This window comes from Artemia sp. Qi Xiang Cuo, chromosome 18 (assembly GCF_049724085.1).
Source record: "Artemia sp. Qi Xiang Cuo chromosome 18, ASM4972408v1, whole genome shotgun sequence".
NCBI lineage: Eukaryota > Metazoa > Arthropoda > Branchiopoda > Anostraca > Artemiidae > Artemia > Artemia sp. Qi Xiang Cuo.
The window spans coordinates 16,896,568-16,917,851 of record NC_142811.1 but is presented as its reverse complement, the minus strand read 5'-3'; the positions used below and the strand labels follow the sequence as shown (position 1 = coordinate 16,917,851).

The 21,284-nt window shown below is 33.3% G+C and overlaps 1 protein-coding gene and 1 long non-coding RNA gene across 2 annotated transcripts in view; both read left to right on the top strand.

The window, feature by feature from the left end:
* The window catches only part of LOC148941257 (uncharacterized), a 36,549-nt gene extending 31,468 nt beyond the window's left edge, over window positions 1–5,081 (top strand). Inside the window, exon 2 of the long non-coding RNA XR_016143293.1 lies at window positions 838–5,081. This is a non-coding gene — a long non-coding RNA (uncharacterized LOC148941257). The remainder of the gene's footprint in view (window positions 1–837) is intronic.
* Window positions 1–21,284, top strand: part of Atg16 (Autophagy-related 16) — a 274,634-nt gene that overhangs the window by 161,554 nt on the left and 91,796 nt on the right. Inside the window, exon 7 of the mRNA XM_089104133.1 lies at window positions 15,343–15,463. Coding sequence (XP_088960259.1) covers window positions 15,343–15,463 — 121 coding nt within the window. The remainder of the gene's footprint in view (window positions 1–15,342; window positions 15,464–21,284) is intronic.

Here is a 21,284-nt window from a genome sequence, read left to right as displayed (position 1 = left end):
AGGGAGTTTATTTTTTTATCGATGTGTTTTTGAGTAAGGTAGTTTTTCTTTGTTTTATGTTATATTGCGCTGATGACGGCTGTTCACCATATAGCCCAAATATTCGCTTATACTATACTCACTGTGTTACCAATTATCTTCACAAATTTCCTCGTTATCTTCTCTTCGAGGGTTCGCTGTTTCTCAGAAGTAATGCTCACCGGGTGGCACTTGCCAAGTGTGGGAGAACTGTGCTGTACACGTGGCGTTCCTAGATATACACCAGGTGGAGAGAAGTCAGCGCCCTTTCGCTTCTCTTATTTTGTATGATGGAAAGGCAGTGGTCTCCGTTATTATTTAATGCCAGAAAAATGTTCTAGAAACGTATTTTATATTATATGTCGCTGATGATGTCTGTTGATTATATAGCAGAAATATTCGTTGAGGTTGCATTCACTGTGTTATTCACTGTTTTCACCAACTTACTCGTTATCTTCTCTTCAAGGGGTCGATATCTCTCAGAAACCATGTGCACCGGGTGGCGAGTATCAAGTGTGGCGGAACTGTGCCAAGCCTTTTGGGGAGTGTGCCAAATGTTTTGGGTACTGTGCCAAGCGTGACGGAACTGCGCGGCACATGTGGCGTTCTTAGATGTACACCAGGGGGCTGGAAGTCAGCGTCCTGTCGCTTCTCTTATTTTGTATGATGGAAAGGCAGCGCGGTCTCTGTCATTATTTAATGCTAGAAACATGTTTTATATTATATTGCGCTGATGAAGGATGTTGATTGTATAGCAGAAGTATTCGCTTACGCTGTATTCAATGTCTACACAAATTTCATCGTTATCTTCTCTTCTAGGGATTGCTATATCTCAGAAGTAATGTACGCTAGGTGACGCGTGCCAAGTGTGGCGGAACTGTGCCAAGTGTTTTGTGGAGCGTGCCAAATGTTTTGGGGACTTTGGCAAGCGTGAAGGAAATGAGCCAAGTATTTTGTTGATTGTTCCGAATGTTTTGGGAACTGTGACAAGCGTGGCGGAATTGAGCCAGGCGTTTTGTGGAGTGTTTCGAATTTTTGGGGACTTGAAAAGCGTGGCGGAACTGAGCCAACCGTCTGTGGAGTGTGCCAAATGTTTTCGGGAATGTGACAAGCGTGGTAAAACTGTTTGCCAAACGTGGCGTTCCTAAATGTACACTAGGTGGCGGGAAGTCAGCGTCCTGTCGCTTCTCTTATTTTGTATAATGGAAAGGCAGTGGTCTCCGTCATTATTTAATGCTAGAAACGATGTTTTATGTTATGTTAAGTTTGTTGTTAAGTTATGTTATGTTATGTTATGTTAAGTTACGTTAAGTTATGAAACTTATATTAAGTTTGTTATAAGTTATATTTTGGGGATTTTATTAGCATGAAAGGTTATTGTATCATCGTGGGAAATTAATTTTCTTCTTTTTAACTTTGCGCTTGATTTCCATCCTTGAAGAATTTAGAAACAACAGGTGTTTGTTTCTTCTGCTTTGATAGTGTTAACAATTTACCGTTGATTTTTGCGTAAAATTTACCAATCATCCCATGTGTGATGATTATATTTTTTCTCATTTATTTTCATTATATTTGTCAGCTTTTGAGTTATGAACAGAACGTTGACCCTTTTTTTGTATTAAAATCTGTTATAAAATATTTGTTTTCGTAAAAAGATATAAATTATATCAAATTTGACTATCAACCTGTCTATACTATTCCTGCTGTTTAGCCGATTCTAAACCACAGGAATCGAAGAAAAATAATCAATTCCGTTTTTTTAACTTTTTTTTTCTGGTTTGTTAATCCATCTTATAATTTGTCCTTTTTTTATCATTTTAAGCAGCCTTTTATATTTTTTTTTCTTTGTAGTCTTTGAACAGGAAACAAACTAAGGATAAAATAGTAGAACTTATATTATATTAAAATTGACTAGAAAATGTATATTTTATCCCCGTTGTTCAGCGGATTCTAAACCACAGATTTCGAGTGTCGAACAGAGCATTGACCCTTTTTTTTTATCTAAATCTTTTATAAAATGTTTATTTTCGTCAAAGGATATAAATTGTTGCAAAATTTACTAACATTCTGTCTATACTGTTAGTGGAGGAAAAATACGGTTTGACCTCGGGGAAATTGCAACATAATTTTTTTTTACACCAAAACGTTCAGAAAAATCAGCTTAATCACACGAAAAGAAATCACCCCGAATCCCCCTTGCATGACTACATGGAATCCCCCTTGAAGGGGGAAAATGAGAGGGGAATCGGAATTTCTATTTGGACGTATTTTTGGGTTTAGGTGGTCGTTTTCTATCAAATTAAGCATGAAGAATCCGAATCCGACGTCAAAAATTAGGTTTTCAGTACCCCAGTATCAATTTTCATCTTCACGGAACGGGGGGGGGGGTGAAGTACGTAGATCGTTATTTGCCGGATTCCTGAGAGTAAAGTATCAAAACTTTTTTAGTTGATACTTTATAAAGTATCAAACACTTTATAAATACAAGTATTATATAATACATGTAATACAAGTATTATAAAGATATATGATACTTAATAAATTATTTGATATACTTTAAAGTATATAATATATTACTACTGTTCAGCCAATACTAAACCACAGGTATCGAAGAAAAATATTGACTTGCATTTTTTTTACACTTCTTTTTTATATAGTATTTCAATTTGCCTTGTAATCGATCCTTTTTTTTATCAGTACAAGCTGCATTATGTCTGTTAGTTTTTCTGTTTATTTTTTGAACAGGAGAGAAAATTTAAGGATAAAACAAAATGTATGTAGATAATATAAAAATTGACTAGAAACGTGTCAATGCTGTCCCTAATGTTTGGCTGATTTCAAACCACGTATCGACGCAACAATATTGATCTTTTTTACACTAATCTAATTTTTATTTTTATGTCAATTCACCTTGTAATTTGCTCTTTTTTATCACTATAAGCAGCTTTATGCCTGTTTTTTTCCTGTATAGTCTTTAAACAGGAAAAGAAAAATTAAGGACAAAATAGAAGGACATATATTATATTAAAATGACTAGAAAATTGTCTATTTTATTTCATTCAGCGGAGTCTAAACCATAGCTTTCGAGTTTCGAACTGACCATTAACTTTTTTCTTAAATCTGTTATAAATTTTTTTTCGTCAAAGGATACGAATTAAGCCAAAATTTACTAATATCCTGTCTATACGAATCCTACTGTTTAGCCAATACTAAACCACAGGAATCGAATAAAAATATTGACTGGCATTTTTTTTTTTTTTGCACATTTTTGTTTTGGTAGCAGTGAAGATGTTAAAAATAGAATAGCCAAGCCTCAGGGTGTTTTTTCACTGTTAAAAATAGTTTGGAAGAATAGGAAGATAAGTCTGCAAACCAAGATTAGAATTTTGGAAGCTAGAGTGATGACAGTAACCAAATATGGTTCTGAAGCATGGGTGCTCCGAAAATCGGATGAAGGTTTGCTCGATGTTTTTCAGAGTAAATGCCTACGGATCGTTCTGGGTACCCGGCTGGCTGACCGTATTCCAAACAGCTATACGTAAAAGTGTGGTTCAATCCGACTTTCTAGGGCCATAATGAGATAATGGTTGAGATGGTTAGGGCACGTTCTGCGGATGAAGGATCACAGGTTGAAGAAGATTGGTCTTTTCGGCCAACCGTCTAGGGCTGAACGAAAAGCAGGACGTCCGTGGTTGGGGTGAGAATAAGTCGTAAAGAAAGATTTAAGGGAAACGGGACCTTCGTGGGAGGATGTTAAGAGGGAGGCTTTGGACAGAATGGAATGGAGAAGGCGTGTGCGTATCTCTGTTGGCCCCAGGCGGCTTGGTGCTTCGGCGAGTTGTTAGTAGTAGTAGCCTAGTAGTAGTAGTACTAGTACTAGTTGTAGGAATTCACCTTGTAATCTATCCTTTTTTTTTATCATTACAAGCTGCTCTATATTTTTTTTCTTTTCTATTTATTTTTTGAACAGGAAAGAAAATTTAAGGATAAAACAAAACTACGTAAAATATATAAATATTGACTAGTAACGTGTCATTACTATCCCTACTGTTTAGCTGATTCCAAACCACAGGTATCGAAGAAAAATGTTGACTTTTTACACTAATCTTTTTTTTTATTGAATGTCAATTCACCTTGTAATTTATCCTTTTTTTTGTCATTATAAGCAGCTTTATGCCTGTTTTTTTCCTGTATAGTCTTTGAACGAGAAAAGAAAAATAAGGAATAAAATAGAAGGACGTATATTATATTAAAATGACTTGAATAGTGTCTATTCTATCCCCACTGTTCAGTGGAGTCTAAACCACAGCTTTCGAGCTTCGAACAGAACATTGACCAATTCTTGCATCAAAATCTGTTGTAAAATGTTTATTTTTGTGTATGGATATAAATTATGTCAAAATTGACTAATATCCTGTCTATACTATTCCTACTGTTTAGCCGATTCTAAACCATAGGTATTGAAGAAATGTATTGACCCACATTTTTTCACAATTTTTATTTGATATAAATTTTGAATTTGTCAACTAACCTTGCAATTTATTGTTTTTATCATTATAAGTAGCTTTGTACCTGTTTTTTTCCTGTATGTTTGAATAGGAAAAAAAAATTAATGATAAAAAAAGTACGTAAATTATAACAAAATTGACTAGAAAAGCATCTATAGTATTCCTACTGTTATAGCTGATTTTAAACCACATGTATCGAAGAAAAATTGGTCACGGTAAAATTGGGTATCTTATGTATTTTACCGTAATTTTACGGACCCTCGCAAAATTGTTATTTTACCTATTTTACGTAATTTACGTATTTGACCTATTTTACCGGTATATTATATATTTTACTAACATATTTTACGACGCCTTGCAATTTTCATAGCCCAAAAGCGCAAATAGGATGGCAGATAAATGATTGAATATGATTTTTTTTTGTATTCCACGGTTTAGAAGGCCGTCTGTCTGACTTAGGTCTCTTGTTATAAGAACGATAAAGTGTATTATAGTACATGTAATTATTATTTTAAAATGGTGAAATATTAGCTGAAATAAATTACATTAGTTCTGTGAACTGTTAAAGACAGATAGGGTTACTAGCAGGATTGACATATGACAAAAAAAAAAAAAAAAAAAAAAAAAAAAAAAAAGCCGAGGAAAATGAGGGTAATATCATCCAGCGGACAAAAAAGAAGCGGAAATTGTAGAGGTAGATATTTCTTCAGGGACTTCCGCGCAGTCGTCTTAAGTGCTCAAAAAAAAGAAGGAAAACTAACCTTTTGAATTTGCTCTAACTGAGCAGAAGAAAGACTGAATCAGACAAACCAAAAAACCCAGGCAGAATAAATGAAAGCCTATTCACCAATTAGATTGGCCAAGAATTCTCTGCTAAGTGATTGACTTACCTTGTCAACTGACTTAATTTTCATTAAAATTGTGATCAGATGATCTTAATTTAAACTGAAGAAAAATGTTAGTCGAATCTTTTAATTTTAAGTTATTGTAAATTGGGTTTATTGGAATATCTCCAGTATCTCTATTTAAAGCAAGATCTCTATTTATGGATGTTTTAAAATTTCCATTGCCTTCCTAAAAGAATGTGGGAAGCCACTTGCTTAAAATATTACAGTTGCCTCATCAAAACTACATGATCTAGATTTTCAACAATGCGGAGGGCCAAAGCAGATCAGTATCCTCATTTTTGTTTTAAATTTCACATCTCAGAGACATCTTGTATTCATGCCGTCTTCTCCTCGGGAGATGGCGTTTACCCCACCCTCCCCCCGGAAAATAGCCCCCACGGAATAGTCCCTCATCCCCCGTGGAAAATTCCCCCTAATTTCCCCCTTGGATAATTACCATTTTCATTAGAAGGGAAATTGAATTTTCTACTCTCCTGTTTAAGTCAGGGGCAATCGTATTACATTATCTATAGTAAAGACCCGTGAAGGTTCAGTGCATTAATATTTGTTCATTTATTTTTTTTCCCATAGACACTTCATGTGGAAAAGGTTGTTGAATAAGCTTTGGAGAGGTCTCAGTCAATTGGAAATCGAAAATTCCAGGTTCCAGGGAAAATTCCAGGCCCTTTTCTCTAAGATTTAGCCTGCTTTTCAACCAATTGCTACCGAATGAGTTGTTACTGACTACATCAGTGTATAAAAGAAATTCTTATTCTAGTTTAACGACCCTCTTGTTTCAGTAGTTGTTTTGAAAGAATCTTCAGTTAAATACAGAATTAGCTCTAAGGGAGAGACATTGGGAGGGTGGAGTTAAAAATTGATATATAATCCTCAGGGCCGTATCCAGGACTGAAATTTGAATTTTGGTTTAAAGGGTTTTTTATATTAAAAACACGTTGAAACTTGGTGGAAAATCGTTGAAAAAGGACAATTTTTGTATTTTTAAGCAGGTTTAGTTCTTTCTCTAACAAAAGGTCTTTTCACTGGCATAATTTTGGCTCGGTGAGACAGATCTCAGACCAATGAATCCAATGATGCAAGTATCTTATCCTTTTGGTGCAAGCTATAGCTGCAGCCGCAAAATTGGTTGTTTCACTGGGAAGATACACCTTAATTGCCATTTTTTTAAAAGAACTATTTGAAGTCAAAATTCAGTCTGTACAAACTAGGGCCTAAGTAGTTTGGGGAAATTCTGGTAGGATAATCATCTGCATTAGGATAAGTATCTGCATAGGCGTGCGTAGCTTCTTCTCTAGGGGGGAGGGGCAGCCTATTTTTTGATGAAGGGCGGGGGGCTGAAGTTATACTGGCAGTTCACAAAACCCTACATCGTCAGCAAGTTCTATCATACCTATGAACTCTTTATTAATTAGTAATCACCAAAAATCATAAATCATCAATAAGATTTAGCATTAATCATTCTTCTTGGATTAGAACTAAATCTTTCCAAGACATTATGGTTAATTACTTCTTGTTTTACTTTTATTCCGTCATTCCAGCTGTTTATTTCCAGGTTTTTCAACCATCTACCTTTTATCAACTGCTTTTTAGCCATCTACCTTTTTCAAACTGCTTTTTCAACCATCTGCTTTTTAAGCCATATCTAGTGTAAATTTGAAGTTCTACCAGATTTTCCTCACTGACAAGCCAATGAAAACCATTCCATGTCAGTAAAAATGGTTTTTATTGGCTGTCAGTGACGAAAATGAATTGTAATCGAATAAGCTGTATTGAACGCACGGAAAGTAAAAAAAAAAAAACACTTGATGATGTTGGTTATTTTCTTTTCGACACTACCGCCAGTCTCTACTCTTGTAATTTCCCCATTCTATTTGTTTTTAGTTTTGTTACTAGAATTTTAAAGGTAAAATGAATTATCAGTAAACTAAAAGTTATAGTTTTATTGATATTAAAATAAATAAATTAATATAATCAAATAAAAGATTAATCATTAAAATAAAATAAAAACAAGGATATTACTAAATTAAGGTTATTAAAAAGTCAAGTTATTCATCGCTGATTTAAACGTGCAGTAATTAAAAGCTTGAAACTATGCAGCAGTGGACAAATTTTTGATCCTTCAAGCATTTTGAAATGGTTTTATTTTCACCTCTGAAAATTATGTAAAGAAACTTATTGCTGTCGCTTTGCGCTAAAAAGTCTCACATTTTTCATGGACCTTATTAAAATAAATTTAAAGTTATTATGATGGTCGTCACGGTAAATTAATTTGCGAATGAGGGCATTGGCGGCTCTATAATATTTTTAATGACAGTGCAATGGCAGTGCTTCCCAAGTTGAAGTGCAAAACGTTCTTTTTTTTCTGAAACCAATGGCAATTAGCCAATGAAGCCTTTGAGAACTTTTATTATTAGCAAATGTTTTGAAATTGGTAGTATTATACATTTTTAAATTAATTTGTGAATGAGGGCGTTGACGGCTGTCATAGACTGCAACATTGTTAATGATAGTGTGACGACTGTACTTCCCGAGTTGTTATGGATTGTTTTTCAATCAATGACAATTTCTCAATTAAGCATTTCAATACTTCTTTAGCTAACATTTTTTTTTAATTACCCCTGTTTTACCTTTTAAAATTAATTTGCGAATGAGGGCATTGACGGCTGTTACAGATGGCAATATTTTCAGTGAAAGCGCTACGTCTGTGCTTCCGAAGTTGAAGTAGAAAATGTTTTTTTAATCTCAATTACCCAATCAAGCATTTCAATGCTTCTGTAATTAGCATTTTTTTTTCTAATTACCACTGTTCTACCTTTTAAAATTAATTTGCCAGTGAGGGCATTGACGGCTGTTATAGACGGTAGTATTGTCAGCGACACTGCTTCGGCTGGCTTCCCAAGAGGAAGTGTGAAACATTTTTTTTTAATTAAAGGCCATTAGTCAATCAAGCCTTTGAATACTTCTATACTTCGTATTTTTTTTTTTTTTTTAAATTACCACTGCTTTACGTTTAGAATTCGTTAGAATTAGAAAAAATGATGCATTGGCGGCTGTTAAAGACTGCAATATTTTTATGACAGTCTTGTAATTGTGTCTTCATAGTTGAAATGATTTTTTTTCGGGATTTTTTTTTAATGATAATTGATAAAAAAAGCCCTTCATTGCTTTTATAATTAGCATTTATTCTGAAATTACCGCTATTCTATTCCTTTAAAAAAAATTCCGAACGATAATATTGATGAATCTCGAAGACTGCGATGACGAATGACTAAGAACTAGGGAAATGCTTCCCTAGTTGAAGTGGAAAATTTGACATCTAAATCATTGACTATTAGTCCATCAGCCTTTGAATATTCACATAATTAGAACTTTTTTGCAAATCAGGGACCGATCTAGAGCAAAATCTTGGGAGGAGGGATCGTGATAAAGGGCTCCAATAAGCAAAATATTGGGAGGGGCGGGGCAAAGTGACAAGGGCGCCAATAATTGACCAAATTGACAAATTTATTTTTACAATAGATCGAAAAACAGAAAAAAAAGAAAGAATGAGGGTGTGAGAAAAAATATTGGGAGGGGGATCCCCCGGCATCCCTTGGATCCGCCATTTTTGCAAATTACTACTATATTGTCCTTTTTAAATACATTAATTAAAAAGAACTCTCCGAAAAATAAATTTTTCAAAGAAAAGTAAAGGCCATTTTAAACTTAAGCTCAGCAGATACAAATGCTTGTTAAAATTCAAACTCAAAACTACCAGAAATTACTACTAACGACTAAATGAAAAATAAATGAAATTTTTTTGTATTAATGTAAATGAATAAATACGTGTTAAAACGAGTGAAACTTAAATATAGTATGCAAATCAAGTTTGAAACGAACAAAAATCACTACAAACAAGAGTTTGGGTATCGCCTCCTTCTTTCACTGTAAAAGTCTAAAACCTACTGCTTCAATGGTGCTTTACTGAAAACCAATTTTATGACAAATATTTTCTTTTGTACTTAATATTGAAAATAAACATTAAAATTATAGTAAACTTTTGAACTGATGAGCATCAGCAATTAATATCATTATACACCAAATATTGAGTTTAATTATTAGTTCTTTCTAAAGTTGTTCAAGACAAATATAGTTTCACTACAAACAAGAGCTTGGATACTGCCCCCTTCCTTAACTGTGAATAAAAACCAAAAGCCTATTGTGTCATCGGCGCTTATCTGGAAACGAATTATATTACAAATAATTTCTTTTCCAGTTCTTACAGCATTGAAAATAAAAATAAATTACAGTTAAATAAGTTCTTGAACTGATGGTCCTTCAACAATTAATATCATTATACATCAACTATTCAATTTGATGTGGTTTATACTTTCCAAGACTGTTCAAGACACATATAGTTTTCAGTGGTTTGAAAACTATATTTGAAAACCAATGACGCATTAAGTTTTAGACTTTTACAGTCAGAGAAGGAGGCGATACCCAAACTCTTGCTTGTAGTGATATTTGTTCGTTTCAAGCTTGACTTGCATGTTCAGTTTAAGTTACACTTGTTTTAAGATTTATTTATTACATTTACATTAATATCTATTGTATGTTTGTTTGCATTGATCATTTATTTAATTTCTGTTCGTATTAAGTTTCATTTATACTTCAATAGGAAAATTTTTTTATTTCTTTTTAAGCTTGATTTTCATATTCAATCTAAGCATTACTCGTTTTAAGATCTATTTATTCATTTATATTATTAATTGTTGTATGTGTTTTGTTATGATTGTTTATTTAATTTATTTTCGTTTTGGGTTTCATTTATTCTTTAATATTAATTTCTGGTCGTTTTGAGTTTGAATTCTAACAGTTATTTGTATCTGCTGAGCTTAAGTTTAAAATGGCCTTAACTTTTCTTTGAAAAACGTATTTTTCTGAAAGTTTTTTTTTCCAATTAATTTTTTTTTCATCGCCTCCTTCACTCACTGTAAAAGTCTAAAACCTACTGCGTCATTGGTGCTTTACTGAAAACCAATTTAATGAAAAATATTTTCTTTTGTACTTAATATTGAAAATAAACATTAAAATTATATTAAAATTTTCAACTGATGAGCTTTCAGCAAATAATATCATTATACATAAAATATTCAGTTTAGTTTACTAGTTCTTTTCAAGATTGGTCAAGACAAATATAGTTTCACTACAAACAAAATTTGGATACTGCCCCCTTCCTTAACTGTAAAAACCTAGTTTAATCAGTTTAATTTATTATTTCTTTCTAAACTTGTTCAAGACGAATATAGTTTCGCTACAAACAAGAGTTTGGATATTGCCCTCTTCCATAACTGTGAGTAAAAACTAAAAGTCTACTGCCTCATTGACGCTTACCTGAAAACGAATTATATTACAAATATTTTCTTTTCCAGTTCTTACAGCACTGAAAATAAAAATAAAATTGCAGTGAAAAAAATTCTTGAACTGATGGATCTTTCAACAATTAATATCATTATATATCAAATATTCAGTTTGATGTTGTTTATACTTTCCAAGACTGTTCAAAACGCATTCAGTTTTCAGTAATGCGCCAATGACGCAGTAGGTTTTAGACTTTTACAGAGAGAGAAGGAGGTGATACCCAAACTCTTATTTGTAGTGGTTTTTGTTCGTTTCAAGCTTGATTTGCATTACAAATTTAGTTTCATTCGTTTTAACATTTATTTATTCCTTTACATTAATATCTATTGTATGTTTGTTTGTTTTGATTGTTTATTTAATTTCTGTTCGTTTTAAGTTTCATTTATACTTCAATAGCAAAATATGTTTTTTTTCGTTTTAACCTTTATTTTCATATTCAATCTAAGCATTACTCGCTTTAAGATCTATTTATTCATTTATATTATTACTTGTTATATTTTTGTTATATTTTTTGGGATGAATGTTTATTTAATTTCTTTTCATTATGGGTTTCATTTATTCTTTAATAGTAATTTCTGCTCTTTTTGAGTTTGAATTTTAACAGGTATTATTATCTGCTGAGCTTAAATTTAAAATGGCCTTTACTTTTTTTGAAAAACTTATTTATCCGAAAGTTGTTTTTAATTAATTTTTGTTGCTTTCTGATTGCAAAAAGTTTCAAGTTTTAAAAATTCTTTATTTCAAAATCAAATTAAAAAAAACTAAAGTAAAAAAAAAAAAAAAAAATCAAATTAAAAAAAACATAACAAAACCTCGGCGTTTTTATTATCTGATGTTTGAACTATTTTTAACAAAATGGCTATCTAAAAATTTGTATCAGATGGGTTTGGGGAACAGGGGCATGGGGGGGGGGGGAGGCTAATTGTCCTTTGGTCTCTTTTGACTCTTTAAAAGTGAACTAGAACTTTCTAATTTCAATCAAATTAGCCCTCTCTGAAGTTTATACGAGCATCCCTTCTATAAGAACCATATATATCCCTAGAGTATAACTTACAACGCCTGTCCCTTAGACCGGGGGGGGGTTGTCGACCCCGAAGTTTTAATATCTGATTTTTGAACTATATTTAACAAAATAGTCAGCTCAAATTTTTATCGGATGGGTTTATCCATCCAATTAACCCAAAGGCGTGGAGGGCCGGAGGGGCTAGTTACCCTGCGATCTTTTTTTACTCATAGAAAATGAACTAGTACTTTTAATTTCCATTCAAATGAGCCCTTTCTGATGCCCTCTATGCGAACATCCCTTTCATAAGGACCATATACGGCCCCAGGACATAGCTTACAATGCCTGCCCCCGGGCCCTCGGGGGTTATGTCGACACCGGGGTTTTTTATCTGACCTTTGAACTATTTAAAAAAAATGGCTATCTTAAAATTTGTTTCGGATGGGTTTGGGGAAAAAGGGTGTGTGTGGGGGGGGGGGGGGGCTAGTTGCCCTCGGACACCTTTTGACTCTTAAAAAGTGAACTAGAACTTTCAATTTCCAATCAACTGAGCCCCTTCTGAAATTTATACGAGCATCCGTTTCATAAGAACCATATATGCCCCCAGGACAACACTTACAACGTCTATTCCCCAGTTCCTGGGGGGTTGTGTTGAGACCGTAGTTTTTGTTATCTAATTTTTGAACAATTTTCAAAAAACTGGCTATATCGAAATTTGTAGCGGATGGATTTGGGTAAAAAAGCGCGTGGGGGGGGGGGGGTAGTTGCCCCTAAATCTCTTGACTCTTAAAAAGTAAACTAGAACTTTCAATTTGCAATCAAATGAGCCCTCTGTGAAGTGTATACGAGCATTCCTTTCATAAAAACCATACATGCCTTTAGGGCATAAGTTAGAAAACCTTCCACCGGGCCCTGGGGGGTTGTATTGACACCAGAGTTTTTCTTATCCGATCTTTGAACAATAGAAGGCGTGGGAGGGGGAGGGGGCTAGTGGCCCTCGGATCTCTTGTGACTCTTAAAAAGTGAGCTCCAACTTTCAATTTCCAATCAAATGAGCCCTCTGAAGTTTATACGAGCATCCCTTTCATAAGAACCATATATGCCCCCGGGCCCCGGGGGGGGGGGGTTGTGTCGAGACCTCAGTTTTTGTTATCTGACTTTTGAACAATTTTTAACCTAATGGCTAAATCATAACAAAAAACATACAACAGGTACTAATATACATGAATAAATAAATTTTAAAACGAGTAGAGCTTAAGTTGGATATGCAAATCAAGCTTAAAAAGAACAAAAATATTTTGCTTTTGAAGTATAAATGAAACCCAAAATAAACAGACATTAAATAAACAATCATAACAAAAAACATACAACAGGTACTAATATACATGAATAAATAAATCTTAAAACGAGTAGAGCTTGAAAGTTCTCGAGTTAGAACTTGAATGTGCTAATGAAGCTTAAAACGAACAAAAGCATTTGCTATTGAAGTATAAATGAAACCCAAAACGAATAGAAACTAAATAAGCAATCATAACAAAAAACATACAACAGGTACTAATATAAATGAATAAATAAATCTTAAAACAAGTAAAGCTTAAATTGAATGTTCGAATCAAGCTTAAAACGAACAAAATATTTTGCTATTGAAACATAAATGAAACCCAAAATAAACAGACATTTAATAAAAATCATAACAAAAAACATACAATAGGTACTAATATACATGAATGAATAAATCTTAAAACGAGTAGAGCTTAAGTTGAATACTGCAAGTCAAAATTAAAAGGAACAAAAATATTTTTCTATTGAAGTATAAATGAAACCCAAAACGAACAGAAATTAAATAAACAATCAACACAAAAAACATACAACAGGCACTAATATAAATGAATGAACAAATCTTAAGACGAGTTATACTTAAGTTGAATATGCAAATCAAGCTTAAAATGAACAAAAATATTTCGCTATTGAAGTTTAAATGAAACCAAAAACGAACAGAAGTTAAATAAACAATCATAGCAAACAAACATACAGGTGCGCATATCAGTTTCATTATAACGCAACTTCTAATGCTCAATCTGCATCTGGTTCTAGTATACAGTGGACAAATTCACTTCAGACTAAACTGTTCAGGGAACATATGGTTTTCAGTAAAGCGCCAATGACGCAGTAGGTTGAATTTTACAGTGAGAGGAGGCAAAACCCAAACACTTGTTTTTAGAGATTTTTGTTCGTTTCAAGCTTGATTTGCATATTCAATTTAAGTTTCACTCGTTTCAAGATTCTTTACTCATTTATAATAGTACCTGCTGTATGTCTGTTTCCTATGATTGCCTGTTTAATTTCTGTTCGTTTTAAGTTTTATTTAAACTTCAATAGAAAAATATTTTTGTTCGTTTTAAGCTTGATTTGCATATTCAGCTTAAGCTTTACTCGTTTTAAGGTTTATTTATTTATGTATATTAGCACCTGTTGTATGTTTTTCGTTATGATTGTTTATTTAATTTCTGTTCGTTTTGTGTTTTATTGTACTTCAATATCAAAATGTTTTTGTTCGTTTTAAGTTTGATTTGCATAGTCAACTTAAGCTTTACTCGTTTTAAGATTTATTTATTTATTCATATTAGTACCTGCTGTATGTTTTTTGTTATGATTGTTTATTTAATTTCTGTTCGTTTTAAATTTTATTTAAACTTCAATAAATTTTTTTGTTCGTTTTAAGCTTGATTTGCATATTCAACTTAAGCTTTACTCGTTTTAAGATTTATTTATTCATGTATATTAGTACCTGTTCTATGTTTTTTGTTATGACTGTTTATTTAATTTCTGTTCGTTATGTGTTTTATTTATGCTTCAATATCAAAATGTTTTTGTTCGTTTTAAGCTTGATTTCCATAGTCAACTTAACCTCTACTCGTTTTCTCGTTTTAAGATTTATTTATTCATCTATATTAGTACCTGCTGTATGTTTTTTGTTATGATTGTTTATTTAATTTCTGTTCGTTTTAAATTTTATTTAAACTTCAATTAAATATTTTTGTTCGTTTTAAGCTTGATTTGTATATTATATACAAATCAAGAATTATATATTCTACATGCATTTTTCCACTTCTTGATTTCATCAACATTGCTTCTTTGCCGTTAAATCTATTTGAAGAGTTACGTATGGAAAAACGCATGAGAATATATAACTTGGGCTATATATTTTCGCATTAAGGGAGGTGGTGTAGGTGGTAAAGCGATGTGAAGCGATTTTAGGAACAATATAAGCAAGTGTTTTAGAATTTTTTATAGTTGTGTTCAGAATTTGTAGTGTTTCCTTCTGAAAAGAAGCCATTCTGCACCAGCACGCAGATTTGCTTTAAAGTAAAGAGAAGGGTTGGAAACGAGGACGCAGAAAATATGAAAAGTATAAAAAAAATTAGCTTCATATCTGGGGATAAGGATCTCTGTGTGAAACGAGTTGACTTTTTTCAAAACATCACTTAACGGTCTTTTTTTGCAGCATACATTAACTGGTCACACGAACAAAGTCTTATCTGCCCGTTTCTTTGGTGACCCTACCAAAGCTGTTTCTGGTAGCTACGATAGCACAATCCGAATCTGGGATCTGAGACAGAAATCATGTGAGTTTACTACATTTGTTAATTTTCATTTTGGTTCAATTACTTTGACAATTCTATTCGAGCTTAAACATTATACAAAAAAAAAAGAGAAAGCATTTTTTCCGTGTATCAGTAGGCAACTTATCCCTCTTGTGCAATGTATTATATTTTTTTGCCATGCTGTACTTCATATAGAAGGGGTGGTCGCAATAAAGCAATAAGCTTTAAACTTTTACGGTTAGGGGAGGGGAACGGGGAAACTACCTAAACTTCCGTTTGTAATAATTTCTATTCGTTTTAAGTTTGACTTGAATATTCAGTTTAATTTTTACCCGATTTAAGATTTATTTATTAATCTATATTTGTACATGTTATCTTTATGTTTGCGATCGTTTTGGGTTTCGTTTGCGTTCGTTTCGTTTTCGTTACGTTCGTTTTGTTTTCGTTACGTTCGTTTCGTTTTCGTTACTTTCGTTTCGTTTGCGTTACGTTCGTTTCGTTTTCGTTTGCGCCACGTTCGTTTCATTTCCGTTTGTGTTACGTTCGTTTCATTTTCGTTTGCGTTACGTTCGTTTCTTTTGCGTTACGTTCGTTTCGTTTGCGTTACGTTCGTTTCATTTGCGTTATGTTCGTTTCATTTTCGTTTGCGTTACGTTCGTTTTCGTTGCGATCGTTTGGGTTTATGTTTGCGATCGTTTTGGGTTTCATTTATTCTTTAGGCGTAATTTCTGGTTGTTTTAAGCTTGAATTATTATATTTATTTCTGCTGGTATTAAGTTTAATATTGCTCTTTAATTTTCTTTGAAAACTTCTTTCTCAGATTTTCTTTTTAAATAATTACCTATGAAAGGATAATAATTATATGTTTAAGAGATATTGGCGAAATTAAATGTTATTAAAGCAATTAATTCAAACTGCTGTTTTGGGGGGAGGGGATAATATATAACTTTGGAACCGAGGTATTGGTTCACAGTAGCGGTTCTGCCCTCTCTTGCGCCTGGGAAAAATCTTGATTATTGCCCCCCCCCCCTGTCTCCCAAAAATTTTCAGGCCAAATTTTCACAAAATGTTCATTTATTAAAAAAAAGTCCGGCTTTTCTTACATTAGCCACTGAAAAATCATTTATTTATCTCGTTCCATTGTTTCTAATTCTTTACGTTCTATGCTTATTAACCCTAAATCTTTTAGTCGCCCCTGGCCCATGGCCGATTGGAGGTACGTTAACATTAAGTTAAGTCTGTTAAGCGATCACCACTGACCATCGACACTTCAATTGTTAATAATATTTTATAGACAACTCTTACGTTTGCGAAGACCTTCATCTCCGTATTGTACAATTGATTCTAACAACACTGAAATTAATTAAATGCAATCCATTTACTTTTATTTTCAAGGAATGGTGACTGTGCCCTTTACTTTATTTAATAAAAATAAAATTTCAAAAATTACAAAATGATTATAACCGTTAGATTATTTATTTGAAGTTTTGCATCCCTAAAATTTCCATGTCTGCGGCAAATTCCCCCTCTACCCCCCCCCCTTAGAACCACCTCTGTTGGTTCGTCAAATGAGCAGTCTTATATGCCCGTATCTTTGGTGGTCTTACCGAAGCCATGATAGACAATCGGAATTTGGGATCTGAGACAGAGTCGTATGAGTTAAATGCATTTCTTACTTTTCATATTTAGTTAAATTACTTTCGATAAATTATTTGGGCTGAAACATTTTCAGAAGAAAAAGTACAATCTTATCGTGTATTACTTTTAAAATGATCATAATATTTACACGAGATTGTGGAGAAATCAGTTATTACTAAAGCAACTAATATAAACTATCGAAAATCATAATAAGATTTTTATGGATTGTGTACATTGTTTGCTTAAAAGCCATTTAACGTTTTATTCCCTCGGAGTCTAGGTGATCTATTTTGGTTTTAAGTTAAATATACTTTATTTTGTTTTATTGCGATAATATTTTATACTTTATTTGGTACAAGTGCATTAAACGTACTCTTTTATATACTGTATATGGAGTGTCAAGCTGGAGATGCAACAGATACCGGGACAGATACCCGCCAGACTGGTTATTTCAAGCGACCGCTATTAAGAATTGGAATGCAAAGAGCAGTTTTCATTGCGTTTACGATACTTAAACTGTTGATTTTTTGGGGTTATTTGGGGTTTAGCCCAAATTTGTTTCTAAACTATTATATATTCATGCTATTTTATTTCATTAGTATTAACCAAACTTGACTTCTTTAGCAGTATATAAAAGAGTACGTTTAATCCACCAGTACCCTTTATTTATGCTTTTGAAAATACTTTATTCTTTATATACTCCTTCACTTTATTTGTATACTTTGCAAATTGACTTAATTGTGTCAAAATGACACTGATTTCAAATATATGAATTAATTTTTGTAGGAACATTGTTTATATTTTGAATAGCTATTTTTAAGTGTTTGTCTGAGGAAATTTTGGAAATCATCTGAATAAAATGAGCAATAAGCACATTTTGTGTCACGCCAAATTGCAATTTAGTTCCGTATTGAAACTTTTACTATAAATATAAAAAAATGTGATATCATGTCATATCATGATACATGAAAAAATATCATTGCCCTTGAACTCATTGTCCAACTTCATGCTATTGTCCGATTCTCAATCATTTATAGTTACCGCATTATGTGGATTTTATCACGTGCTAACCGGCAGGGGCGTTGTTTGGGGGTGGCAAGGGGGGTAGTTTCCCCCCCCCCCAATAATGAGGAGAAATTTTTTTTTACATCCCATGCCCTTTGACTATCCAGATATGGACCCCTCTTGCCCCCCCCCACCCCTAATAAAAATGCTGGAGAATCGCTCCTGCTAACTGGGCAAAACCAGGATTTTAACATAGGCCTAATCATAAACTAAGTTTTGAGAACTGACTTTGCCCTAAAAAGAATATTACTTAAAAAATATTTTGTACTAAAAATACTAACAAAAAATAATTTATTATAACTGAAAATGCTTAAAATTATTACTATAAAATTATTAACAAAATTACTACTACAGAATAATTCATCACTAAAAATACTAAAAAAATGTACTATATAAAAAAACTTGAGTCAAAATTATGTTCAATTTTTTTATTTTCCTTTCTGAATAGAATGGCTAAACACGAAACTAAAATCTGCAATGATTGGGTAAAGGACAATGATTGGGTAAAGGACCCTCCTATGACCTATCTTAAGTATGTTCATCAGGGGTTTGATTTACTATGGGTCAGGGGGAATTGCCCCCCCTCCCCTCCATCTGAAATGTTTTGGTTCAGAAATCTTGTCAAAACTAAGATAGGCCTACATAATCCAACCATCCAGAGAAAAAAGATCTTTGCCTTTATGGTGCTATATAACTCATTTTCCATTTCGCTTGACTTGGGAAACTTGGCTCCAACTCCGCCTCCCCCCCCCCCGCAGGATTTTCAAAAAATAACACCACTGATATTCATACCTAAATACAGCAATTTTGTTGATTTTGTTGGGGTTATTTCAAAATTATGAGATTTTAAGAGATGTACCATATTTTTTCAGTGGTGCCACTCTAAACTTTGAAAGTGAGTGAGCAAAATTAATTGTATAAATTTAATAGCGCTTGTTAGCAATTTCATCATCAACAATTTGCGTATTCCCAACGTTAACTATGCTACCAACGCTAACTACACCGTCTTAAAGTGTTCGGCGTTGTATTCACTACTACTACTAACAACTCACCGCAGCACCAGCCGCCTGAGGCCGACACAGCTCTGCACACGCCTTCTCCATTCCATTCTGTTCAAAACATCCCTCTTTACACCATCCCATGAAATTCCCGATTCCCTTAAATTTTTCTTTATATTATGACTTACTCTCACCCCAACCGCAGACGACTTGCTTTCCGTTCATCCCTAAACGGTTGGCCGAAAAGGACAATCTTCTTCAATCTGTCATCCTTCATCTGCAGAACGCACCCTAACCATCTCAACCTTTCTCTCATTATAACCCTTTAAAACGGGATTGAACCACACTTTTCGTACAGCCTACTGTTTGAAATACGGTCAGTCAGCTGGGTACCCAGAACAATCCTTAGGCAATTTCTCTAGAAAACATCTAGCAAATCCTCATCCGCTGTGGTTTTGACTTTTCACTATCATATCTCGAGTCATATATTCATGCTTTCGTCGTTTTTTCTCCTCTATGAATATACTAGCTCTCTTGTTTACCATGTTTGGCTCATTTATTGATCGATTATCAGTTGATTCACTGGTTAGTTTAATCTCTATTGATTAATCGGCATATTTTTTATTCATTAATTCCGTTAGTTTGCTTCCTTCATGCGACAGGGCAAAAAAATAAAAAGAAGAAAGGGCTTCAGCGATGACAGAAGTGAGGCAGAACTCTTATTAAAGCTAGCAATTAATGACTTGGGCCAACTTTTTTTCTTACCATGGCATTTGCTTTGTCTTGCAAACTTTGAAGAAACATATTTCAAAAAAAAATTATTGCTTAGTTCTCCTGCTGTCAGAGTTTGTCTTATTGATGCTCACATTGGTTTGTCATAGCGATTCGCCACACTTTTAGTTCGTCAACCTTGACAGTTCACTGCATCGACTGTGCATCACAGTCCATCACACTGTAAAATTCATCATGCGACACGAAATTATGCACAGTGTATTTTCCGTGGCGAATTGAGAATTCATCTCTCAGATCACATTCCCCGGTATGGCGAAAATTAAGTTAACACTGAGGGCTTTTTTATAATTTTTTTCAATGAAAATTCCAAAAAAGAGGAATTTCCAGTGAAAATACCCTCTTTTCAACATCTAGGGAAGCAAGAAATTTACGCGGGCAAATGCTCTCTGCTGTCCCCTCTCCTAATTGACGTCACTGGGGACGTTTAGTATGTAGTTCGAAAGCAAAGTTAATTTCTGAACTTTTTTGAATCAATTCAGGTTTTGATTTTGGCTCACCGTCAATGAATAATTAAAATGAAATTTGCTTATTAGTTCTACCTTTTTTTTTAACTAATAATAACCTTATAATAACCAAAGTTTGATTTTTGTTCCATTTATTTAGGAATGACTCTTGAATCACAAAGGCTGTCCAATTAGAATAATAACTTCTTTAAAAGTTAAAAAGAAACTTTAGCGTAAGAGTGAGCTATTTAGGAGAGGCAAATCTCCCAAATACCCCCTTATATATGTAATATTTTCCCCCGTATAGCGGAGAATTGCATGCGTGACCTTAAAGCATAGTGATGTTCTGTAGTGTCGATCCAAAAAGATCGGGACGGGGGGTGTATTTTGCAGTTGCTAGGGGGAGGGCAAATTTGTCGTTTTTTTCAATTTTTTTATGATTAAAATTCCAAAAAAGAGAAATTTCCAGTGAAAATACCCTCTTTTCAACATCTAGGGAAGCAAGAAATTTACGGGGGCACATGCTCTCTGCTGCCCCCTCTCCTAATTTACATCACTGTTGACTTTTAGTATGTAGTTCGAAGGCTAAGTTCATCAAATAGGCCACACAGTAACCTAACCATTGGCAGGACAGATGCACAAATCTGTGATGTAAATAAGGTAAAAGATTTATTGGTAAAGCCAGGACCATTACAAAATATATCAAAAAGCGTACAACGCTGGAAAAGGACTCAAAACTGAGAATAAACTCCCAGTGTTCTTTCATATGAGGGACAATTCGTTCACTACTATAAACTGGACAGTATATATATATATATATATATATATATATATATATATATATATATATATATATATATATATATATATATATATATATATATATATATATATATATATATATAT